Source organism: Quercus suber, unplaced genomic scaffold (genome assembly GCF_002906115.3).
Source record: "Quercus suber isolate HL8 unplaced genomic scaffold, Cork oak 2.0 scaffold_1172, whole genome shotgun sequence".
Taxonomy (NCBI): domain Eukaryota; kingdom Viridiplantae; phylum Streptophyta; class Magnoliopsida; order Fagales; family Fagaceae; genus Quercus; species Quercus suber.
Window position 1 is genome coordinate 21,426 of NW_027070571.1, and position 26,612 is coordinate 48,037.

The 26,612-nt window shown below is 41.9% G+C and overlaps 2 protein-coding genes across 2 annotated transcripts; one reads left to right on the top strand and one right to left on the bottom strand.

Annotated features, from left to right (window-relative positions):
- Positions 1–20,386: 20,386 nt before the first annotated feature.
- LOC112007023 (uncharacterized) lies at positions 20,387–22,104 on the bottom strand. The gene is made up of 3 exons (XM_024039336.1): positions 21,918–22,104; positions 21,084–21,571; positions 20,387–20,992 (listed from the first exon to the last, which is right to left on the bottom strand). Exons 1-3 carry the CDS (start codon positions 22,102–22,104, stop codon positions 20,387–20,389), a joined length of 1,281 nt encoding a protein of 426 aa, XP_023895104.1.
- Positions 22,105–25,430: 3,326 nt separating this feature from the next.
- Positions 25,431–26,283, top strand: LOC112007024 (putative disease resistance protein RGA3). The gene is made up of 2 exons (XM_024039337.2): positions 25,431–25,617; positions 25,868–26,283. Exons 1-2 carry the CDS (start codon positions 25,431–25,433, stop codon positions 26,281–26,283), a joined length of 603 nt encoding a protein of 200 aa, XP_023895105.2.
- Positions 26,284–26,612: the final 329 nt, after the last annotated feature.

Consider the following 26,612-nt stretch of genomic DNA (forward strand, 5'->3'; position numbering starts at 1 on the left):
AATGCTAAAGGATTTGAGAAAGACCGCAAGCAGCCCAGCTAGTCTTAGTTCAAGAACCAATACAAAGTAAAGAAGGATACTAGGGATGGCGGTCAGTACACTGTTCCCTCGAGACCAAAATGCTTTGGATGTCAAGGGTTCGGACACATGAAACAAGAGTGCCCTACATATCTCAAGACCATTGGGAAGAGCAAGACACTTGTTGCTACATTAAGTGACACCGAGCTTGAAGATGATTCCGACAATGAGGATGATGGAATCCTAAATGCCTTCACTGCCATTGTAAATCCTACTGAAGGGATTGTTGAAGATGTGAATGAAGAAGAGGACTTGGTGGAGTCTAAATTTGAGAAGATGGATAAATAAGATGACATCCACACAGCCTATGCAAAGTTATACAAGGTCTCAGAAAGGCATGAGAAATTGTATAGGTTGGCCACCAAGAAGCTCAGTGATGTGGAGCTTGAATGAGAAGAAATCTCCACGAAGTTTAATGAAGCCAATCAAGCTATTGGAGTACTGAGATTTGAGAATAATTTCTTGGCTAAGAAGACTAAGAAACTTGAAGCAGAATTGTTCCAAGTCAGAACTCAGTTGGAAAGGACTTAAAGTGCAAAGTTTAATGAGATGCTCAGCCTTCAGAAATTTGCTTCTGATCGAATCAGTTTAGGGTATGATTTCTTTTCTCCTAGTACTACTGTTTTTGTTCTTCCTAGTAATAATGTTGAATCTGAAAACAATGATGTGCAAAATGTGTTAGCTAATGAGAACATAGACAAGGGTAAATCTATCTTAGAAGCACCCTCTAAGCAGGATAAGAAAGAGATCAAAAACCCTAGGCCTAAGAAGGGAAACACTCAAAAGCCTAAATAGAAGAAGCAGCATCTCTGTCATCACTGTGGAGCAGCTGGACATACTCAACCTAATTGTTTTAAGTGGTTAACCACTTAACATGATCTCAACGGGAAACCAGAATCAGTTTATCCTCCTTTGCTCCTCTTGGAGACCTTCTCAAAACCCTCATGCTCCTTTCGAACTTGAATGGTTTCAATTCTTCCCCCTCACCGCCGAATCAAGGGTTTGCAAAACAGAAAGGTTCTTCCAAGGTGTGGAAGGAAAAAGGCTCCAAGTGATTTAGTCACTTTTTCTCTCTCTTCCCTTCTTATTTTTGTTTTTGCATTACTTGGGTGTTTTGCTTTCTTGTTTTGAGTCAGTCTAATTTTATACATTGCTTTGTTTAACATGTTTTTGTTTGTTTATTTTTCAATTTTGCTTCATTTTGTTTTTCATAAAAAAAAAAAATTTGAAAAATCAGAAAACTACAAAAACAATGTGTTTGTGTACATTGGTACTTGTATACCTTGGATGGCAATTGAAACAAAATTTTCTAAATTTTGTATCTTTTGTAATATAGATGAGCATCTCTATGCACAACTAAGCAAGTGAGCTTTGTGGCTCGTATTTGTGATGAGTAAGATTAAGTAATCTCTTGTACTTAATACTCGTATCACTATTTTTTACGGGAAGGACTGAAAAATCCTAAGAAAAAAGCATAAATAACCATCTCACAACTCTTGCCCGCCAATCATGAAATGAGATTTATATGTTTTAGCATAGTAAAAGTGGAATGTCAAATGCTTAACATCATTGGGTATTTCTTTTCTATTTCTTATATGCCCATGCATGGTTTCTTAAAAGAAAAATATACAAAGATATTTAAAAAGAAAAAAGAATCAAAATGGTTTATATATGATTGCAAGCGTGTCTTCTAGAAGATGTGGGAGTTATAGGATCTACCTTAAAGGTGATAGTTCCCATCAAACAGTTATGATTATGTGTGAGTTAAAGTGATTTTCTCATATCTCAAATCGTCATAACATATAGAAACTAATGCAATCTTGCGATGTTTTTCACACATAACACGTAATATTCTTTGCTACTCTTGATACATGTGCAGGTACAATGTGATTTGGCCATCATAAGGAATACACGTGCTAATGTATGCTCACTAAACTATCTTAACTTGTTTTTGAAATATAAAATTGGTTAGACTTGTTTAGTGTGTGTGTGTGTGTTTGCGTTTTTGGATCTATGTGATTGATATTTTTCTTGTTGAGAGATGATTTTGAGAGCTTAAAATGTTGTTTGGATCTTTGATTGTGAAGCATGCTTGATTGCATTCATATCTGTGTTTTTCTCTTCTTGAAAAACTATTTTTAAGCAATCTCGACAGCTGTTCGACAGCTAGGCTATCTATCGAGACCGTTTAGCTGCTTTTTTATCGCATTCTCGACAGCTACTCCGATCCATTGAGAAACTTTCTGGGTGCACGATAGCTCCTCGATCCATCGAGCTCCTTTTTCTGTGGACACCTTTCGACAGACCCTCAACAGCTCTTCGACAACTATTTCACGCGTTTTAAATCTTGACACCTCTCGATCTATTAAGATTTATGACTTTCCTATATATAGGGTCCACGCGATTTTTCTTCATTTCTCCTCGATCTCTCTCAACAGATCTCGTCTCTTCACCTCCCAAAACCTCTCTCTCTCACTCTAAACTTCATTCCCAAGAGATTTTCGGCCTAGATCTTGTTCTACTTCACTGGTAAGGGTTCTTAATCCTTTATTCTTCATGTATTTCATGCATTAGACCTATGTTTTTGGGTTTTTGAAATTGTTTTGGGGTTTTTTAAAATTGATGAAGTTTTGGTGAAATTTTTGGGATGGGTTTTGTGTAAATGATCCTAAATGTTCATACATTGCATTACATTTGCATTTTAACTATATGTTCATGCATTTTAGATGTGTGATTACTATGTTAAATTGTTGTGTGTTGGTAGGTTTGGATTGGGCTGAGCCCATGATGTTTTTAAATTTGCATGCCACATGTTCATTAATTTTCATGCATACGTACCTTCAATTCTTTACATTCTTATATATTGATGCTATTGGTGCTTTTCTGCATCTCTCTCTCTCTCTCTCGTTAGTTGCTCTATGGCACCTAAATGAAAATCCACCCCGTCCCAGAACTCTCTTCATTCTAGGGTAACTTCTTCTTCCTTTAACCCCATTCATTCTCAAGTACAGTTCCGTGATGATAAAGCCTGAAAGGACTTTTCAAAGAACTTTTCTCGACGAGGCATTCATTCAGAATGCCACGTCATTCTATCAGACTTTTCCGACACTGACCTTCCCACTGTCATTTACAATCGGGGTTAGGAGTCACTGTGTGACATCCCGGTCACTTGTCCCTTCGTGATCATATAGGAGTTTTACTCCAATATGCACGGATTCGATACTTCAGTACCTCATTTTGTCACTCGCATTCGAGGTACGCACATTGCAGTTACTCCGGATATTGTATCCGAGGTGCTATGTGTACCGAGGGTAGAGTTTGCTAACTACCCCGGTTGTGAGCGTCTGAGGACTATGTCCAAAGACGAGCTCTCGTCTTGCTTTTGTGAGACCCCTTCTTCTTGGGGTAACTGTCAAAATACCTCTTGCTCTAGCTTTGCAAAAGGTCTGAGGTTCCTTAATATGGTGATGACATTTGTTCTCTATCCATTGTCTCACTATAACTCCATTATAGAGCCTCGTGCTCGCTTTTTGTTATTCCTCTTAAAGGACATTTCTATTGACTTTTCCTCTCATTTTATTCTATCCCTTATATATGTCTATAGGGATACGACGACTCGTGATAAGCTCATTTTTTCTTCTGCTATCACGAGGCTTCTTTGTCATTTTTCTATCTCCTTTCTCGAATCTCCTCATTTTACGGTTATAGGTGCCATAGATGCTGCTACTGTTAGACAAAGTGCGGCACAGCTTAGACCAAGGTAGCCCCGGATAGAGATGGCAGCTCCTCTAGCTTCTTCCGCTTCTTCCACATCCACACTTTCTTCATCGGCGGGTGGTGTGACCCTCGAGGCAGTTATGGCACAGCTACAGCGCATGGATGCTCACCTTGACACACTCAGTGATGAGTTATGTCAGGTGAATACCTATGTCGACCGTATTGCTAGACGGCAGGCTTGCCTTGGTGGCTTTGTGGCGTCTCCCTCTCCTTCTTTAGAGGTATCTGAGGATAATGACGGTGACTCCAACGATGATGATGATGATGAGGATGAGGATGCTAGCTCGCCTAGTGATGATGAGATGTCTACTTAATGTACTTACCCTTTGTCACTTGTGACAAAAAGGGGGAGTAGTTTTGATATGAGAGTAGTCATATACATAGGGGGAGAGTTAGCATATGAGATTTTTGTGTTAGGGGGAGTGTCTTTTTTTTTTTTTAGGGATGTAGTGAGAACTTATGTATTTTTTTCTTTTCTTCTTGTAGAGATACATTGTTCTTACATTGTGATAGCAAACCTTGTATTTATGATGTTATATATATAATGAGGTTGTTATTACAGTTCTTTCACCTATCTTTCCATGTGTTGTTTCTTTTCTCTCTTTATGCACATGTTTTTTGTCTATTGTATGCAATCTTTTATTTCTATTTCACGCTAAGATGCCATGATGAGTTTTGTTTAAAATGTTTCAGAAATACAAGTTGTCAAAATCTTCTTGCCATAAACTCTCTTCTTACAAAGTTTTTCAAGAGTTTGTGTTAAGATAGATTTTATTGTATTCAATAAGTGAGTATGAGTTGAGTGATTTATGACTTATCTCATTGGTTCATTTGTTTATTGTGGTTTTGTCATGGATTGCCAAAGGAGGAAATTGTTAGGACATATGTGAATCATGTTAGGAACATATGTCATTTAGTATTAGCTAATCTTTTGAAAAAACGCACTTTACATGTAATTGGATAGATCTAGGGTGTGTTTAATACTTCAAGGAACAAGGTTTCAAGTTTAAGTGTTAAAGCCATGCAAGTCTGTCCAAGAAACAAGTGAAGAAGTATTGGATTTTAAAGCTTGACAGCTAGTATCTATCGAGATTTAAAAAGCTGTTTCAGCCCGATGCTCGACAGCTGCTCGACAGATAGGGTATCTATCGATGTTTATGAAAACCAGTTTTTTAGAGCTGATTTCCCTCCAATCCGTGAAAGATGTTTGGGCTTTCTTCTCTCACAATCCTAAACATATATAAGGATTGTTTTAAGGGCTGTCATAGTTGATGTAACTCATTGCAAAAGTTTTTCACAAGCATATTGTGAATTGAAGACATATGCCTTAATTCATCTATCTCTTCAAGAAGCTACTATGTTTGTACACCGTAGGGTTTTGTAACCAAAGAGCTTCTTGATCTTCATCGTGTGATGAATTGAAGAACTTTGTAACCAATATCTTTCTCAAGTTAGTGAGTAAGCCGCGTACTGGGATCCGCGCATCGAATTGGTTAGTCACGTACTGAGAGTTGTGCATTAAAAGGAGAGATTGTCACTATAGAACAAGTCTAATTGGGTGTTGGGGTAAGAGTTCAATTGTAGGTTAGTATAAGGTACTGAGATTCCTTTACTTGTAACTGCTTGTTTTGATAATAGTGGATTCTCGGGAGTGGTGACCTTAAAATCGCCCGGTGGAGGTTTTGTTATGTAGGTTTTCCCCATTTGTAAACAAATCACTGTGTCAATTTAATTTTCGTTGCATTTAGTTACTTGGTGATTTGTTTGTAGTACCATGCGTATTGCATGCTAATTAAATTAATTAATTAACTTGGCTAATTAATTTGTTAATTCATCACAAGGGGTCAATACATTCTTGGGCTATTAGGACACGATTCGAAACCTAATTATTTAAACCAATACCACTGCCTCACTGAAAAATGCCCCGATCATACTTTCATCATATATGGTACTTTTGACATAAAAAGCCCACCTATGCACATTGCTTGCAGTGATTCAAAGCCATGCAGAAATGTTGACACTTTTGTGAGTGACATAGCTTTCCTGCCCAAGGAAAGAAACATATGAATCCATTTTGCTGGAAAGCTTATGGCAGAATTCACACAAGTACTCTTCCACTAGTTTCCTGACATCCAAAGAAGTTACCATGAGTAGATGATGATTATGGTGATCGGTGTTAAATAATAAGCTGTAATTATGACAAGTTGATTTTGAGAATGATTAAAGGCCTTCAGGGTCGGGCTTCTTTCTAAGGTCAAGGGTCAAATTTCGACACTCAGAATGTTTAGAGCATGTCATTGAGCAATAGGGGTTGTATGAGTTGTTTGATGCATTTCTTTTGTGGAAATGATATTTGCTTATTTACCTAAGAACCAAAAAAGACCGGTTGGTGATGTTTTTGAAATATTGTTTGCAAAGGCAAATCAAACTCATTATCCAAGGATTACTTTTCTTGTTGGCATAGTTTTTGTCTTTTTTGGACTTCTTGATGAATTAAGTATATAACCCTTTTCAATTGGCATATTTTCACTTGATAAGTGAATTGTCTACGAGAGTATGTAGTTGTGTAACATATTCATAGGAGGGATATTTTCTTCCATGAAAATAATCCCATTCAATTCATTGGCATGTTTTTGGATTCATTGTCAAAGCCCAGGGTATTTTCTTCATTCAATGAGAATATTTGTGTTCCAATAGTTATCAAGTTGAAATGATGCTTAAGTACTGCTACTGTTATAGGGTAGTGTGCTAAATCACCATGTATAGAGTAGTGTTAACAAATAGTTTAATGTCATTTTTTTTTTTATGTCATAATTTTTACTAGCTTTATAAGGTATGGAGCTAACAAAGTTACTTTTTTGAGTTCCACTTGTCATTTCAGTAATATTTTTAGTACCCCATCAATTTATACAGATTTTTTATTAGTTGGATCCCACAATAACCATCCAAAATTAGTTGGTGTCAAAATATTTCTTATTCCTTACCAAATTGAAATGTCTTCTAGTACTGTGTTGACTATCTTGCTTCAAATCCAATCAAAACGGGATAACCATTAGCGATTGGGTAATATTACAGATAAAATAATTTTTTACATTTTCTATAATTGAATTTATCATTGAAATGATTCTCAAAAAAAAAAAAAAAAAAATCATTAAAATCACTTCTTTACCCTTTTTTTTAAGAAAAAATCACTTCTTTACCTATCAACAATTACTCGGCACACCTATCAAAAAAAAAAAAAAATTACTCGCCACATTGTTATTGAATATTTTTACTTACCTAAACTTATATTTGGGGATTTTATTGCATTTGAAATCTGTCACTCATATGGTAAATGCTTTCACCGCACCTAGCAGATATATATATATATATATATAGTGTTAAAACTTTGTATTGAGGATCTGTATTGAGATTTGAACCCTGCTTCGTTCTTGTATGAATTCCCCATATTGAGGCTTCTGTTAGCTTATTTCATTTGAGGTTGGAATAGGTTTGAAGAGAAACCTTTAAACTCTTTTTATTTCATTTTAATGGATATAAATTTTGAAAATCTAACTGGTTGATTGCAGTTCTTATTATAATCCACTTGCTTGCAAAGTTTTGAGAAGATCAAATATTAATAGCTATGTTATTAATCAAATGTTTAAATTTCCAGTTTTTGTAGTCTAAGTTATGCATAAAAAATAAATTTATAGATCAAATAGTAAGTAGCATTCAATTAGTATGAAATTTGACATGCGTGTTAAGAACATAAAAAAATACAATTTAACACTTATATTTTCAAATTTCAAAGTTTAAGTTTAAAATTATGCATAAAAAAATTGATGGATCGAATAGTAAATAACATTCGATTAGTATGAAATTTGACATTCGTGTTAAGAAAATAAAAAATACAACATAACACTTAAAATTTCAAATTTCACTTTCTCAACCAAAAAAAAAAAAAAAAAAAAAAAAATCAAATTTCACAATTTAAGGCTTAGATTTTCAAAATTCACATCTAAAATTTGTCCTAGTTGGTTTTAGTAGCAGCTCCAATTGCTCTATTTTTACTCTAGCATTTTACTTGTTTTAGGTTGGATGCTCGTTTTTGTGTGTGTGTTCTTATTGATTTGTTTAATGAAAGTTACTGATTTATCAAAAAAGTTACTCACAATCTCTTTCATTTATTTTGTGTTTCTTTTAGACTAACTTGTATGTATTATTTTATTCATTCATACTAAAGTTTGCATTTTTTGTTATTTTTAAGTTGCAGTGTTTTAGTGAGCATGTGTGTTAGCCTGCTAAGTGTTTGAGGTAATGGCTAAACATGTTTTGGAATGGGTTGGCAAGGGAATAAGAAACCTGCCCCCAAACCCAGTCCATAGACTATTTTAACCTTCCTTCTTGCAAACCAAATTCTTAACAAAAGACTAGAATTTTTATTTGCTATGCCTAAATTTTTTGTTTACTGTTTCAGTGTTCATCTCCGAGTTTATTGGGAACAAATTATTAGTAATCTACTGTGGAGTCCTGGTTGTTTTAAGGAGTCCTATTGTCACCTATGAGACCAATGTACAAGAAATCTTTATCGGACCTTCAAGTAGGACTTGAATATATGGTTATGGAATTCAACATCTCTTAAGGCTTGACAAGGTCAACTTTTTACTTTTTCTAAATCCTGGCAATTAATTTTGTTGGATCTCTCAAAAAAGATGTACTAATTTTTTATCTTAAAGGGGATGTGACGGCATTGCTAGAAAGATCTTTCTCCTAGCCAATAAAAAAGTTAAACTAACAATTTTCATAATGCAGAGTCCACCTAATATTTTTCTGTTCTCAGAATTTTGAAAACATCATCAAAAGAAATTAGTTTAAAATTTTCAAACATTTTTTTTATGGGTAATAACACAAGTACCGAGAGTGAGTATTGAATTCATTCTCTTTCCTTTCATTCCATTATTACGGACCAAGGAAAGTATCATTTTATAAAATAGATTTATAGGAATTTAGTGCCATTTGAGCTAGAGCTCATTGGCTTAACTTTTGTTTATGAATGCCAAAAATGATTGACTAAATCTTGCATGGTACACTACATAACCATAAATCTAGGATACAAAACTTTTCGCAATTTTTATTATTATTTCCGATATGGGTTGATAATGACATGACCTGTTGTGATTAGTTATAATAAAAGCTGTATTCATGATGAGAGTTCATATAAAAATGCTTTTACTCGAATCACAACTTACCGCCTAAGTAAGTTGTGAAAAAGAAGGTAAAACTTAGTTCTGCTCCCCTAGAGACATAAGGATAGTTAAACTACCTGTTGAGGTATTGGGGGTGTGATTCTTGCCATGTCACGTAGATAACTGACAAAACCATCCCTCAGCTTGTACTCCATTCCCAAGAGCTCCTCACTCTTCTTTTCAACCCTATCAACTTCCTCTTCTTTTATCTCTTCAATCTCAGTACTCTCTATTTCCACTGCCTTGCCAGCCTCGACTTGCAACCCATGTCTTTTCAAGTACATCCTCAGTGCAACATGCCTAGCTGTCTCTGGTGATGCATTCTCTATCTTATATTGAATTATGGGTGATAACCCACCTGAGATTTCAGGAATCTTGGCTCCAATTGTTGGTGTCATTGGTGTCACAGTGCCAGTAACTGGCAATGTTATCACTGTATCACTTTTGGTAGAAGATTCACTATAAACTGAAGATGGTCCAGGAGATTGCATGTTGCTAAGCTCAATATCATCACGAACCCACCATACGAAGTCTGAAGAACTCGTATGATTGTTTGTCATTTTGTTTTGAAAAGTATAGGCAACTCTGTTTTAGAGAATTTGTAGGAGAGAAGGATTAATGAAGCTTGTCAGGTATTAAGACTTAAAGACTTAAGAGATGGTATTATGGTTTATATCAAGTACCATGTTGATTTCCTATATATAAAAAAAGCAAGTTGGTTTTATTAAATTGTTCTTCAAGATTTAGTATTTAACTAATTAGACTGAGAGAGAAAGGGAGAAAAGTAAACAAGAAGTAGGTCAGTTGTGAAAGTCGGCTAGTGAAATGCCATATGGAGGATGGAAGTTATAATAAGGACAAGGAGATGTGAACAGAACAACAAGCTGTTCATGTATTATGGTTATTAATTATGCACTTCCTTTGTCATCTCACTAGTGTAATCAATATGTTAACATATAAAGAATACTTAATAGATGCCTTCTCTAGTTTAGATCAATCTAATCAATAGGTAGCTAGTTCAAGGAACTTTGTATTTTATACTTTTTGAAATACATTATTCTCGAGAATCAGCCTCTCAAAAAATAATTAGGAATTACTAGTCATCTCTCTCAGATCCCATAGAAGTGAGAACTTTGTGCACAAAATATGACCTTTTTGAAATCCTTTAGTTGTAAGTTGTAACATACTACGATTCTGCAGCCATATATTTGAAAGAGCCAAGTGAGCTGCCCATATAAAATGCTAATGTTCAAGAATGATACTGGTTGGCAATTAGCTCCCACTCATGATGAATTTTCATATTTTTCACTAGGGTTCATGTGTAATCATCCATTCTCCAGCTTGTCTATAGCAAAGTGGACCAGAAAAATGAAGGTTAACACATTCAAATATCCCATTGAATAATGCTAAAGATACAAACTATTTTACAAAAAATTTTACAAATTGCTTATGTGGTTAATAATTATTGGTAAATGAAAAAGTAATATTAATGGTAGGCTTAGATAAAAACCAATAAGAGGTTGGCCACATCAACATTTTGTAAAAATGTTGTAAAATAATTTATGGCCATAGCATTACTCTATTACATTTGGGTTTCATCATAGTTATGGTTAAAATACTCCTAGGTGCATGGCATAAAGATACTTTTTTTTAGACTGTTATCTTGAATGTGATCATTAAAGAATTTTTGTGCTAAGATTAATTAATACAGATGTACAATTTACAAGATAATTTCTTAAATGTTTTGAGGCCAGCAATGTTGTAGTTAGGGGATTTGGCTATTATTACCAGGTCATGTGACAAATTTGTCAGCTACTGATTTTTCAAATAATTGCCGGGTTCACCTTATCCAAAAAATTGAAGGAAAAAAGAAGAAGAAGAAGAAGAAAAACTCATGTGAGGATTTAAATTGGCAGACTGAGTTGACTTAATTTGTCCTTGCCTACTAAATTTCTAATAAAAGGCAAGCCAGGTTAGTACCTGCTTCTTCAAAACCAAGGTGGCAAGGTACACCCTTTGGTCCTTGCAAGAACTTACAACAGGAATGCACTACATATGCCTTTAGTTTGTTATTAAGAGAATAGAATTTCTTTCAATGATGATTTTGATAGCTCTCCACTAGTAAGAAGAACCCTTTCTTTAGCAAGACTAACGAGTTCTGTTTTACATGGAAGTTTATTATTGCTGATTATGTTTTGTTATCTAAAACATTGAACAGTAGATATTATTTTTATTATGCATTTGCAGTTTTGATGCGAATTTAGTGATGTCATGAGAAAGAGAGAGCCTCTTTTTGTATTCATCACAATGTTCGGCACTCTCTGGTTGGTTGTAAATAAAGAAATTGTGATAGGAAATTTATTGATGATGAAAAAGAAGTTTCTTTCAAGAAATGGTGTTAGCCTTGTGTCTATATATGTTACTTGAAATTTGACTATGATCTCTTCCTTGTTCATTCTATAGAACCCGATGTCCCAAATTGCAAGTTTTGGCTTTGGTTTAGTCAATTAGGCCATTGCTTGAGGCGCCTTACAAGAGCAAGACCCCAAATTTTAGTTTGAACATTAGTTTTATTAAAACAATTATTAAATTAAATCTGCGGTTTGCTTGGATAGGGCCAGCTCTTAGGCTAAGCCAATTAGGTCATTACTAAGGGTTCGTTTGGTTGGAGGGTGAAAAAATGAGAGAATAGAAAATGGAGAGATGATAGAAAAGTTTCTAGTTTTCTCTCATGGTGTTTGGTTTAGGAGTGGAAAAGTAAAGGGATAAAAAAATGCAATTTGTTTAAATTTACTTTCATGCCTCTACTAAAAAAAAAAGTAACAAATTAGGGAAAAAAATGATATATATATATATATAAAAGCAAACCAAATGAAAATTATAGTATCATAAAAAAAAAAAAAAGCATAGAAAAGGACAAAAAGCTAAAGAAGGAAATTTTAAAAAAAAAGTGCCAAGAAGAAACCAAGAAAACCCAGCAGGTTGTAGCACATGAGTACTTTAGTTTAAACATTTTCTCTCCGGTTTTCTTCCTAATTTGGAGAAAAAACATTTTGATGAGCCGGGGGAGAAAACAAACTGACCCCACTAGTTTTCCTTCTTTAAATCTCTCCAACTAAACATCCAAAAAATCCATTTTCTCTCCTCATTTCTCTCATTTCTTTTCTCTCCTCGCTAAAATCCTTCCAACCAAACGGACCCTAAAGCCACGTATGATGTGGGTCAATATAAATTCAACCTGTGGGGCCAGCAAGTCAGACAGCCTGACCCACTTCGTTTCAGGATCGAAGGCCCAAGCCGAGGAGGCGTCCAAGGTCCGAGGATGAAAGTAAGAAGCCCAGGAGCCCAATAAGCCACGCCGAGGACGACTCTGTCCTCGGACATCCGACACCATAAAGCAAACAGGCAACACACCATCAAGGGAGCCTTCCTGACTATTCAAAGAGCAGAGAGCAAGTACCACGCGCCAGTAATGGAAGCATGGTGGAGGAGCAAGTTCAGGACGAACTGTCACCTCCACATTAAATGCCCTCAACTAACGTCCTGGCCGCATTAATGAGGAGAGGACTCCACAACAGTGCCACCTTGGTTGCCGCAACCCACAAAGAGAATGGGAAGGCGGCTGATAGGACAGACACTCAAGTAATGGCCTGATTGCTCAACAAATGTAGGGCTAGGATCGATTGGGGGAGGGGTATATAATGTAAGGAACCCCTCCTGAAGAAAGGGGGATGAATGAAAGAGTACTGGAGCAACCTGTATTCTCTGAGAAAACCTTGTAATCAATCTTCAAAGAAATTATAAGAGCTTCAAGCCCTGGAGAACAAGTCCGATGAGCATTACTACGCATCCCAATTCACGCTTAGGTTATCTAACCCACATGCAACCATGCATGGTCGTTGCACTTCTCACTAAGGCCTAGTTCTTGAGCCCATTCTTTATAAATTCATTGCGGGGCAAGCTGGGCTTGGGTCCACTCCCTCAACCCGTAGAAGTGCTCAAACCCGGTCCCTACAATTGGCGCTATTTGTGGGGAAGAACTCGTGCGTTAGTAAGGACAACAGCCAAGCATGGTAAGATCAGGCCCTCATCAAGGAAATCCTCACCGACCTGAACCAGCTAAATCCCAGCACCAGGGTAACTATGGCGACCTCGGGGGCGGTCAAAATGAGGAGAACAGACAATTTCGAGAGAGAAGCGTGCATACCTCAACAACTAGCGGAAGCCACACCTGCCAGGACGGGTATGTGCCCCAGAAGCGCGACAATCGCCACGCCACGCGATCGGAAGAGGCCCATAGCCACGCATCCCAGAGACAGGATGATAAGGTGGCCATGCAGCGCGAGATAGATGATTTGAAGAGGAAGCTGCGCCTCGCACGGCGGAGACGGTCCGAACCCAGCCTTGACCAGCCCTCTGACGATGAAAGTGATGACGACTACAGGCAAAGGTCAAGAACACCCCCCAGCGAGACTTTCACTCACGAGGAGGAGCGCTACTAGAGGCCCAAGCGCGACAACCCAACTCCTAGGGGCTTAGGGAGTGACGCCATGAGCAAGGCACTGGATCGGCTCTCCAAGTCACCCTTCATGCGTCGTATAGAGGAGGCAATGCTCCTTCGGTAGTTCCAACAGCCAATCTTCATTGTTACTACGGTAAAACGAACCCCGTGGAGCATGTGAGCCAGTTTAACCAGAGGATGGCTGTCCACTCCAAGAACGAGGCGCTGATGTGCAAGGTCTTCCCATCCAGCTTGGGACCTGTGGCAATGAGGTGGTTCATCGGTCTAAGGATGAATTCCATAGACTCGTACAGACAGCTGACCCAGGCTTTTGGTTCCCATTTTGTCATGAATAGCAAACCTCCTCGGCCCATGAGCGCGATGCTATCCCTATCCATGCGTGATGGGGAGACTCTCAAGGCTTACTCGGACAAGTATTGGGAGGTTTACAATGAGCTGGACGACAAGTACGATGATGTCGCCATCAATACATTCAAGAACGGACTACCAATGGGGCACGGCCTGAGGAAGTCCTTAACTGGTAAGCCCGCCACCAGCGTGCGGTAGTTGATGGATCGGATTGATAAATACAAGTAGGTAGAGGAAGATATGCTACAAGGCAAGGGGAAGGATAAGGTTATCCCTCAAGAGAGGAGGGATTTTAGGTCGGATCGGTATAACAATGCCCGCTCGAAGAGGGATTTCGGTGGACAATCTGGAGCGACCAATGACCAAACTGTTAGCGCCGTGTTTTGAGAAGTCGTACATAGGGTGCTGGAAAGGATAAAGAATGAACTGTACTTCAGGTGGTCGAATAAGATGGCTGGGGAACCTGAGAGGCGCAATCAGAATCGCTACTGCCAATACCACCAGGATCACGGACATACCACGGAGGACTGTAGGAACCTCCGGAACTACCTGGACCAACTAGTTCGGGAGGGAAAGCTGAAGCACCTCCTGCACCATCCCAATAATCATCAGGGCCAAACGTACCAGGAGCCACGGAGGGATACCGCCATGGGGCAGCCCGCTGGCACGATTAACATAATCTTGGCGGCATCGGGAAGAACGGGCACGCGCCCTTCGTAAGTGTTGTCTATAGCCCAACTGCCTGCCGAGGAGTCCCAGACAGAGCCGAAGAGGGCTAGGAGGAGTTCCCGCCCTCCCTTGAGCTTCTCAGAGGACGACAAGATTGAGACCACCCAGCCCCACGATGACGCTCTGGTGGTCACCCTTAGAATTAGGTGCTACGACGTGAGGAGAGTGATGGTGGATGGTGGCAGTGCGGCAGAGGTCATGTATCCAGACCTCTACAAGGGGCTGGGGCTAAGACCGGAGGACTTGACGCCTTATAGCTCCCCCCTAATGAGCTTCGATGGGAAGCTCGTCATCCCGAAGGGTATGATCAGGCTGCCCATACAAACTGGCCCAGAAGTGGTGGAGGTGAACTTTAGAGTGGTGGACACATACTCCCCCTACACGGCCATTGTAGGAAGGCCCTGGCTCCACACTTTAGGGGGCGTTGCCTCCTCTTTGCACCAAAAGGTGAAATTCCTATCAGGGGATCAAGTTCTAGAGATCCGCAGTTGCCAGCCCACAGCGAAGCAGTGCACGGTGTCTGCCATATCATATCGGCTTGACGCACAGCCCTCAGCCATTACTGAGGAAGGTTTATAGCAATCAAAGACCCCGGTAGCGCCTCTTGGTATAGCTGCCGAGGAAGCCAAATGTGAGGATCTAGAGAAAGTGGTAATCGGTAACAATCCAGAGAAATTCTTTCGAGTCGGGGCTCGTGTGCCTCCCACCGAGCAGGTGGAGCTGGTTGAGTTCCTCAGAAGCAATATCGACGTGTTTGCATGGGACCCCTACGATGCCCCAAGGATTGACCCATCCTTCATCTGTCACTATCTCAACGTCAGTCCATCCATAGTGCCCAAGAAACAGCCGCCCCGACGCCCGTCGAGGGAGCACGCTGATGCCATCAGGGAAGAGGTGAATAAACTTAAGTGTGCCGGGGCTATCAAAGAGGTTTTTTACCCTGAGTGGCTAGCCAACACTGTGGTGGTCAAGAAGAAGAGCAGAAAGTGGAGGGTCTGTGTAGACTTCACCGACCTAAATAAGGCGTGTCCGAAAGACCCGTTCTCCATGCCTCGGATCGACCAGCTGGTTGATGCGACCACGGGCCATCCTCGGATGAGCTTCCTAAACGCCTTTCAAGGCTATCATCAGATACCACTGGCCCTGGAAGACCAGGAGAAGACAGCCTTTGTGACGCCCGTTGGGAACTACCACTACAAAGTAATGCTGTTCGGTCTGAAGAACGCAGGGTCCATTTATCAAAGGATGATGACGAGGATATTTGAGTCAATGCTGGGTAAGAGCATCGAGGTCTATGTTGATGATATGGTGGTGAAGAGTAAAGCGGTATCCGAACATCTGGGGGACTTCGGCCGCACATTTGACGTCCTGAGAAAGCACAAGCTGCGCTTAAATGCCTCAAAATTCTCATTTGGGGTAGGCTTAGGCAAGTTTCTGGGATACATGATCACCCACAGGGGAATCGAAGTTGACCCTGACCAAATCAAGGCTATTCATAATCTGAAGCCTCCGCAGAACCCCAAAGAGGTCCAAAAGCTTACTGGGATGATTGCGGCTTTGAACCGATTCATTTCCAGGTTGGCTGACAGGTGCAAGCCCTTCTATCTCCTGATCAACAAGTGGAAAGGATTTGAGTGATCCGTGGATTGTGTCGTAGCTTTCCAGCAACTCAAGGAGTACCTATCCCGACCGCCTATCATGTCCAATCCTGAGGCCGACGAGGTCTTGTACGCATACCTTGCTGTGGCGCCCCACGCAGTGAGCCTAGTACTGATACGGGACGACAATGGCGTTCAAAAGCCAGTTTATTACGTCAGCAAGTTGCTGCATGAAGTGGAGGTTAAGTACCTGCCATTGGAGAAGGCCATACTGGCTGTGGTCCACGCCACGCGAAAGCTCCCCCACTACTTCCAAGCCCACACAGTAGTCATCCTAACCCGACTGCCCTTGAAGTCTGTACTTCGGACCGCCGATTACACCAGGAGAATCGCGAAGTGGAACACAATCCTGGGGGCCTTTGACGTCAAATACATGCCTCGGACCTTCATAAAAGGCTAGGTTTTGGCGGATTTGATGGCCGAGTTCGCCGAACCTACTGTGGAAGTAGCAGCCGAGGAGGAGAGCTTTGATAAGAAATTAGTTGGGGCAGTCTCCATCCCGGGGTCACCATGCTGGAAGGTATATGTTGATAGCGTGACAAACCAGAGGGGGTTCGGAGTGGGGCTAGTATTAGTATCCCCTGAGGATCATGTCATAGAGAAGTCCCTGAGACTCGAATTCTCAGCCACAAACAACGAGGCCGAGTATGAGGCATTGCTGCAAGGGATGGTCATGGTACAGAAGATGGGAGGAAAGTCGATAGAGATGTTCTCAGACTCGAGATTGGTGGTAGGACAGGTAAAGGGAGAGATGGAGGCCAGAGATTCGAGAATGCAAGAATACTTGAGCCAGGTCAAACGCTCGCAGTCGGAGTTCGACCTCTTCAGCTTGTCTCATATTCCCCGGAGTGGGAACAGCCATGCCGACTCATTAGCCACACTCGCAACTTCCTCGGCAGAGGGTCTACCTCAGATCATACTTGTGGAGCATCTGGAGAGAGCGAATGAAGTGGCAAAAGGAGTGATCCCTATCCATCAGGTTGAGGTGAGTCCCAGCTGGATGGACCCTATAGTGAAATTCCTCAAAGACGATATCCTGCCCGAAGATAAGCCAGAAGCTAAGAAAGTACGAAGAAAAGCTCTTTGGTTCTGGCTGTCTGAGGATCACAAACTATACATGCTCTCCTACTCTGGGCCATACCTGCTGTGCATCCACCCCGAAGCAGCATAATTACTGCTCAAAGAACTGCATGAGGGAATCTGTGAGAGTCACATATGAGGGAGATCCCTGTCTCACCGAGCCATCACACAAGGATATTGGTGGCCGGGAATGCAGCAGGAGGCCCTGGAGTATGTCAAGAGGTGTGACCAGTGCCAAAGGTTCGCCCCAAATATTCACTAGCCAGGAGGGGTCCTCAATCCTTTGTCCAGTCCCTGGCCGTTCGCCCAATGGGGCTTGGACATTGTAGGACCTTTCCCCAAAGCGCCAGGGAATAAGAAGTATCTGTTGGTGGCCACGGACTACTTCACCAAATGGGTCGAGGCCGAGCCACTAGCCAACATCAGGGACGTGGACGCAAAGAAATTCCTTTGGAGGAACATTGTCACACGATTCGGGGTCCCTCGTACCCTCATCTCGGATAATGGGCTCCAATTCGACAGCAAGGCCTTCAGGAGGTACTGTTGTGAACTTGGGATCACAAACAGATACTCGACGCCCGCCTACCCTCTGGGAAACGGACAAGCCGAGGCTGTCAACAAGGTTATCGTCAATGGTTTTAAGAAGAGACTGGACGACGCCAAGGGAAGATGGGTAGAGGAGCTGTCCCACGTTCTATGGACGTATCGGACTACACCCCGGCGGTCAACGGGGGAAACACCTTTTGCCATCACTTACGGGGCCGAGGCGGTGATCCCCCTGGAAACAAACTTTCGGACGCTAAGGACAAGCTCTTTCACTCCAAGCAGCAATGATGAACTGTTGGGGAGGAACTTGGACCTGGTGGATGAATGAAGGGAACGAGCAATGATCCAACTGGCCTATTACCAACAAAAGCTCAAGCAAGGATATAACACCAATGTGAAGCTCATACCACTAGCACCAGGGGACCTGGTGCTGAGAAAAGTCGTTGGGGTTGCCAAGAACCCATCTTGGGGAAAGCTGGGACCCAACTGGGAGGGCCCCTACCGAATTACCTCAATAGCAGGGATAGACGCATATTATTTTGAAGATTTAGACGAAAAACCTGTACCTCGTCCATGGAATGTAAATAACCTGAAAAGGTATTATTATTAATGAAGAAGTCTTTTTGGATTCCGATTCTTAGCCTATCACGATTATGTATCTCATGTTTGGAAGGCCAGCCTAAGTGTTAGACAGAACCAAGGCATTGCATGGTCCTCGGACTCAAGCCTATGGGAAAACTAACTACTTTAAAAGGTTCTAAGTGTTAGACAGAACCAAGGTATTGCATGGTCCTCGGACTCAATCCTATGGGGAAACTAACTACTTCAAAAGGTTCTAAGTGTTAGACAGAACCAAGGCATTGCATGGTCCTCGGACTCAAGCCTATGGAGAAACTAACTACTTCAAAAGAGCTTATGTGTTAGACAGAACCAAGGTATTGCATGGTCCTCGGACTCAAGCCTATGGGGGAACTAACTACTTCAAAAAGAGCCTAAGTGTTAGACAGATCCAAGACATTGCATGGTCCTCGGACTCAAACCTATGGGGAAACTAACCACTTAAATATACCTAGGTACTAGACAGAACCAAGGTATTGCATGGTCCTCGGACTTAAACCTATGGGGAAACTAACTACTTACAGAAGACCAGAAGTGTTAGATAGAACCAAGGCATTGCATGGTCCTCGGACTCAAGCCTATGAGGAAACTAACTACTTCAAAAGGTTCTAAGTATTAGACAGAACCAAGGCATTGCATGGTCCTCGGACTCAAACCCATGGGGAAACTAACTACTTCAAAAGAGCCTAAGTGTTAGACAGAACCAAGGTATTGCATGGTCCTCGGACTCAAGCCTATGGGAAACTAACTACTTCAAAAGAGCCTAAGTGTTAGACAGATCCAAGGCATTGCATGGTCCTCGGACTTAAGCCTATGGGGAAACTAACTACTTCAAAAGAGCCTAAGTGTTAGACAGATCCAAGGCATTGCATGGTCTTCGGACTCAAGTCTATGGGAAAATAACTACTTCAAAAGAGCCTAAGTGTTAGACAGATCCAAGGCATTGCATGGTCCTCGGACTCAAGTCTATGGGAAAATAACTACTTCAAAAGAGCCTAAGTGTTAAACAGATCCAAGGCATCGCATGGTCCTCGGACTCAAGCCTATGGGGAAACTAACTACTTCAAAAGAGCCTAAGTGTTAGACAGATCCAAGGCATTGCATGGTCCTCGGACTCAAGTCTATGTGGAAAACTAACTACTTCGAAAGATTCTAAGTGTTAGAATGTTGGGAGAGGCCAGAGCCCTACCTAGTCCTTAGGACATAAAAGGTCTGCCTATGCATACATGCCTTCACGTTATTACAATCGCTGTTGTGACTGGCCGAGGTATAATGGATATTAAGATTAAACAAGTAAAAAAAAAGGGGAAAGGGAGAAAATGGATAACGCGCATATGAACATACAGCCAGAACAAACAGAAAGAGAAATAGGAATCACATGGCATTAAGTCCTTAGAAGTTACATAATAGGAGTCACAGTACATTGTTTAAAAAAAAAAAAAAAGATAATAAGAAAAAAGATACAAAGACAAAGACAAACGACCAAAAACAAGGCAAGTAGAGATGCCAAGGAGCCTACTCCTTCCACTCAATTGCCTGCCCCAGTGGGTGGCTGGTCCATGGCAGCCTCAGGATCCTCTAAGCTCTGACTGAGCGGAATAGCCTACAGAGGCACGGCGGGAATGGCTGCCCCCTCAACGGAAGAAATCTAAACTTCAGAGGAGAACTTCGCAACCTCTTGGGGCGCTTCCTCGTTGGGGCATTCACCTGATTCAGCTGCCCCGAGAGGATCACTCCCTTGGATAGGCTCACCAGTAGGTCTAGCAGCCGAAGCTCCCTTACCCGGGGTAGCACCAGCTTCTTTAGCAGCCATCTGGGGCAGCCTCGCAGATGGCAGGGGGATAGTACACACTCTCCTCCTTCCACAGGTCGGACGAGGCCTCGACCCCAGCCTGTTTAAGAGCCTCCTTCCAAACCTCGGAGGTGTAGCGCCTGCACACCTCAGGGACTTGAGCCTTAAAGGCAGCTTCCGTCTCGGCCACCCCCACAGCATAAGCCGCTCCCTCGGCTTCCTCCTTAGAGGCCCAGGCCTCCTCCCTACCTTGGTCAGCCTCAAACTTGGCCCTCACAGCCTTATCCTTGGCCCATTCAGCCACCTTTTTGGCTTCCTCGGCAGCAGCCACCTTCTTCGTCAGATTAGCAAGCAGCTCCTTTGCGATCTTCAGCTGCTCCTCTGCTTCACCCAAACGCCTCGTCTGATCTTCAGCCTGCTTCTGGAAACCAGTGAGGCCTGACACGGCGTTGTCCCGAGCCCTGGTCATCGCCTTTAGCTCATCCCGGGCAGTGGCAAGGTCAACCTCGAAGTTTTTGAGGGTCCGAGTGGCCTTTAAGCGCTTCTCACGCTCTACATCCATGGCCTTTCCTTGGTCGTGGGCCGCCTCCTCCAACCTATAGGTGGCCTGAACGGCCTGCCAAACAAAACGGGTACGTAACGAACCAAGCTCAGAAAAAGGGAAGAGAAACTGAAGCCAGAAAAATCACAAGTGTTGACGGTCTTACCATTCCCAAATACCGCTTGAGGCTGAGGAAGACCTCCTTACTCCTCATGGTCCCCAGCTCCGCCATGTCCGCAGGGAGTAACAGGCACCTTTCCAGCGCGTCGGCCACATACGCGCCTTCGCCCTCTCTAAAATCCCTAAGGGAGGAGTCATCCCTCAGAGGCCCCTTATGGAGCATTGGGGCAGGAAGCCAGGCCTGAACCTCGGGCTGGGCATCAACCTGTTTATCTTGGCCTTGGGAGCCTATCTTCAACTGTTTCGAAGGCCGCCGAGAATCGCTCCCCTCCTGGGTGGACCCAGATTTGTCCTCAATTGGCCTTTTGCCCTTATCCTTTTTCTGCTTAGGATCAGTGGGCTCATGCCTAGAAGGTAAACTCGTCTGAGGTGGAGGAGGAGGAAGCCTAGATTGGGTCGAGGCCGATCTGGCCTGGGCAGGATGAGTCTTAGGAGGAGGAGGAGGAAGCTTTGGCTTACACTTCCCCAGTTGGCCTTCGATTAGGTCAAACAGGCTAGATTAGGGCTTCTTCTTGAAACCCATCTCAAGCCGAGGAGAGGACTCGGTCGTTAGGAAGTCAGCTTCGGTCAGGCGAGGGTCACCCAAGTCTCCTAGAGGGTCCTCGGACTGGTGGACTTGTTCAAACAAGTCAAACTCGTCCTCGGCAGGGCCAAAATCAGCAACTTCCTCTTCTCTCTCTAGGCTTTCTTCTGCGGCCTTTACGAATCTATGGGGGGAAGAGGGGCCTGCTGATGCTACGCCTTCTGATGTGGAGGGCTCCTCGGGGAACTGGAACCCGTCCTCGGTCACAGTTATTTTTCACAGCCGGGGGTTTTTTACCCTGATCACGTACTGCCGCAAACAATTTTTGAATCGGGGTGTATCCCAAGATCCTGTGAGCGGCTCTAACTTGATTATCGGCTTTGTTCACAAAAATCTCCGCCCTTAGCACTTTCTGCAGGTCCTCCCTGTTGATCAGGTTGAAGTGACGCGCGAAGGCGTGCAGATCTACAGAAAGAAGACGCATTCATGTTAGTAACCGAACGGTGCAAAAAAAAAAAATGAAGTAAACTAAAATCTGTGAACCCCCTCCTACTCCCACTGCCCCACCTAGTGTCCCCTCCGTCGTTGGGCAATGAAGGCCATCGTGCCACTCTCCGGACATGATGTGAAAGTCCTTGTTCAGCCCCTTGCTGGACTCAGGGAGGCACTGGATAAGCCGGACCCTGTCGTCCCTTGTCTTCATGTAGTATGACTTACCCTTCAGGCACTAGAGGTTGTAACGCCAGTTTACGTCGTGATGGGTCAACCTTAGCCCCATCTTCTCGTTCAGGGCATCCACACAACCCAGAATTCTGAAGATGTTGATAGCACACTAGGTGGGGGCTAGCCGGAAGTACGTCAGGTAGCCCTTCATCACCGGTCCCATAGGGATTCTCATGCCACCTTCAAGGAAGGCAACGATGAGAATCACCACCTCGCCCTCCTGCCTCCGAAGGTGCCACTCCCCTTCCTCACAGTACCTCAAGTCCACGTTGCTAGGTATCTTATAGTCAGCGATGAAGTTCTCCATCGCCTCCTTAGTATAGACATACTTCTTAAACCTACCCATCCCAAGTGATGCCTAAGAGAGCTAAGAAAGAGCAAATGAAAGAGAAGAAGGAGTAGAGAAGAAGAGAGCTCGGAGAGAGATAGAGTGACTTACAGAAATGAGGATAAGCTCATCATACAGGCTTTTTATGTTGGAGATGTAGGTGGAAATTTGGCTGGACTCAGGATGTATGCGCAAGAGCTCTTGATTGCGAGTAAACAGAGGGAAAGGCAGTTCGAGTGGGTATTTATACCCCAAATCGAGGAGCCGTGCAGGTTTTCCCACCCATAAATGCTAGGCGAATCCTCATCGTTGGATTGTCATCCTCCCGTTGAACGTGGGGAGCACAGAGCCGTTAGAACTTAATGGAGGACGCGTTGCGCGCACTGAAGCGTCAGTAACACGTCTTGGGTAGATGAAAAGACTCCAGCACTGACGGGGGACAGGACTCGATGGGACCCGTCGCAGGCCCGAGGACGTCAAAATCCTCCTCTCCGCCCGAGGATGCGAACAACAAGATTTTGAGGGGCTATTGTGGGGCCAACAAGTCAGACAGCCCGGTCCACTTCGTTCCAGGACCGAAGGCCCAAGCCGAGGAGGCGTCCAAGGTCCGAGGATGAAAGTAAGAAACCCAGGAGCCCAATAAGCCACGCCGAGGACGACTCTGTCCTCGGACATCCAACACCATAAAGCAAACAGGCAACACACCATCAAGGGAGCCTTCGTGACTATTCAAAGAGTAGAGAGCAAGTACCACGCGCCAGCAATGGAAGCATGGTGGAGGAACAAGTTCAGGACGAACTGTCACCTCCACATTAAATGCCCTCAACTAACGTCCTGCCCGTATTAATGAGGAGATGACTCCACAACAGTGCCACCTTGGTTGCCACAACCCACAAAGAGAATGGGAAGGCGGCTGATGGGACAGACACTCAAGTAATGGCCTGATTGTTCAACAAATGTAGGGCTAGGATCGATTGGGGGAGGGGTATATAATGTAAGGAACCCCTCCTGAAGAAAGGGGGATGAATGAAAGAGTACTAGAGCAACCTATATTCTCTGAGAAAACTTTGTAATCAATTTTCAAAGAAATTATAAGAGCTCCAAGCCCTGGAGAACAAGTTCGAGGAGCATTACTACGCATCCCAATTCACGCTTAGGTTATCTAACCCACATGCAACCATGCATGGTCGTTGCACTTCTCACTAAGGCCTAGTTCTTGAGCCCATTCTCTATAAATTCATTGTGGGGCAAGCTGGGCTTGGGTCCACTCCCTCAACCCGTAGAAGTGCTCAAACCCGGTCCCTACACAACCTAATTGAAATTCTAAAACGTTTTTAAAACAATTTGTTAGAAGTGTGCTAAATCACCATGAATGATAAATTATTCATAACAATTCAAGACTTCAATTTTTATAAACAAGTCTCCTACATTATACATAGCCATACACTAAACAATCTCTCTCTCAACGTGAAAATTAACTTTGGAAATTAAATTTTAGCTCTTCTCATGTTTCCCAAGGTAAATTATAAGTATTTTCTAAAATAATAATAAATTTTAATCTTTTTGATTTGGATGTTGAGTGGCATTTTTTTAAATATCAAATATTTTTTTTTTTACTATTATTGTATTGACCACATTAGTGTCTATCATGCAAACTATGTGCCACATAAGATATTTTATTTAGTAAGATAACGGTTGTGATTAATTAAAAACGATTTTCAAAAATTAGGGGCCAAATAGGGGCCCAAAAAATTGAAAGCCAAAGTAAAAAATGACAAAAAATACAAGAACCAAAAAGATATTGTATTCAAATGTTCATTCATCAACAAAAAAAAAAAAAAAAGGTTCTTATGGAGCCCGTTTGGTAATGTTGTTCTAGTAATATTGTTTGTATTTTTTGAAAATACGTGTGAGTGAAAAAGTGTGTAGAAATACGTGTAATATTATTTAAATACTGAAAAGTTGTTGCTCAAAACACCCTGCAAAACAGCCATATAACTTTTTCATCGTGGTCGACCCTACACTATGACTATAGGACTACAACTTTATAAAGTTGATAACTTTGTAAATAAGCGGGGAAATTCACTTCACTTTGTGCCTCGTGGGTGGGTCAAAGAGAAAATAGATCTGTGTGAACTGATATCGTAGGGCCTGGACTTTATTGATGAGAGGTGTGAACTGATAGACTTCATTGATTGACCAGAGCGGACCCTGCTTTTGAATTTGCTATTTGGCTTCTCCTGAATATTATCAACCAGTCCATCATCTACCTACTCTTATTCTCACAAACTCTTATTCTCTTGTGATATCCAGAAAATTTCCCATTTCCAATCTATGGCTCGCGCTTTACTTTCTGCTATTATGGAGTTGCTTGGTCCTTTCATTTCTTTGAGTTCACCTTGACTGCAACTGTTAAACAAGAAGTCCAAAAGCTTAAAGTCAAATTCCGAACCATCCAGGCAGTGCTCAACAATGCTGAGAAGAGGCAGCTGAAGGAGGAAACTGTGAAGCTTTGGTTAGATAAGCTCAAACGCGTATCCTACGAGATGGACGACGTGTTGGATAAGTGGAACACTACCATCATCAAAGAAGAGATTGAGAAACAACAAAAAGAAGATGAAAATGCTGAAACTACCACTACTAAGAAGAGGAAGTTATGGTCCCTCATCTCAGTTCCTAATCTTTTTTAGCATCGTGATATTGCTCATAAGATAAAAGAACTTAACAAAAAATTAGATGAGATTAACAAAGAGAGGAAGATGTACGGGTTTGAATTGAGTAGGGCCATTGAAGAAGTAGTTGAGAGACCAAAAACAACTTCCTATGTTGATGTGTCTGATATTCTTGGTCGTGATAACGTTAAGGATGATCTAGTGAGCATCATATTGGGCAAGGGTACTAAAAAAGAAAAATGCCCCCGTGTCATCTCTTTGGTGGGCATGGGTGGTATGGGAAAAACGAATCTTGCCCAACTAGCTTTTAATCATCACGAGGTAAAAGATCATTTTGAAAAAAAAAAAATTTGGGTTGCTGTTTTTGAGCCTTTTGATCAATGAAGGGTTGCCAAAGCGATTATTGAAGCTCTTGCAGGTGGTGACCCTAAAAATACTGAATTGCAAAGTTTGTTGGAAAAAATTTGTGAATTAATTAGGGGAAAGAAATGTTTTTTTTGTCTTTGATGATGTGTGGACTGAAGACTATGCAATGTGGAAGCCATTTGGAGATGCACTCAAAAGTTGTGGTTCCCAAAGTAGTAGAATTCTAGTCACTACACATAAAGACAAAGTTGCAAAGATGATGAAAAGTACAAGTACAATCAAGTTGGAGGAATTGTTTGAGGAAGACTGTTGGTCGGTGCTTAGTAAAATAGCATTTTTTGATAAGGATCCTAAGCAATGTGAGCAACTAGAAAACCTTGGCAGGCAAATATCAAAGAAGTGTAAAGGCTTGCCCCTTGTTGCAAAGACTCTGGGGAATCTCATGCAATTCAAGAAAAGTAGAGAAGAATGGCAGAATGTTTTGGATAGCAATTTGTGGGAATTAGAAGATGTTGAAAGAGGTCCTTTCACTACAACAAAATGTATTTTCAGTAATGAAAAAATTCGTCACTAAAAGTCCAATTTCGTCACTAAAGGCCTTTAGTGACGAAATTGGACTTTTAGTGACGAAACTCATTTCGTCACTGAAACCCCGTCACTGAAAGTCCTGGTGACGAAAAATTTCATCACTAAAAGTTCGATTTGATTTTTTTTTTTTAACTTTTAGCGACGAAAACGTTTTGTCACTAAATGTTTTCCTCACTAAAAACACTATTTAGTGACGAAACTATTTCATCATTAAAAACACTTTAGTTTATTAAATCATATTTAGTGATGAATGATTTCATCACTAAAACTATGTTCAGGTACATATAGTGACGAAAAAGTTCGTCACTAAAACTA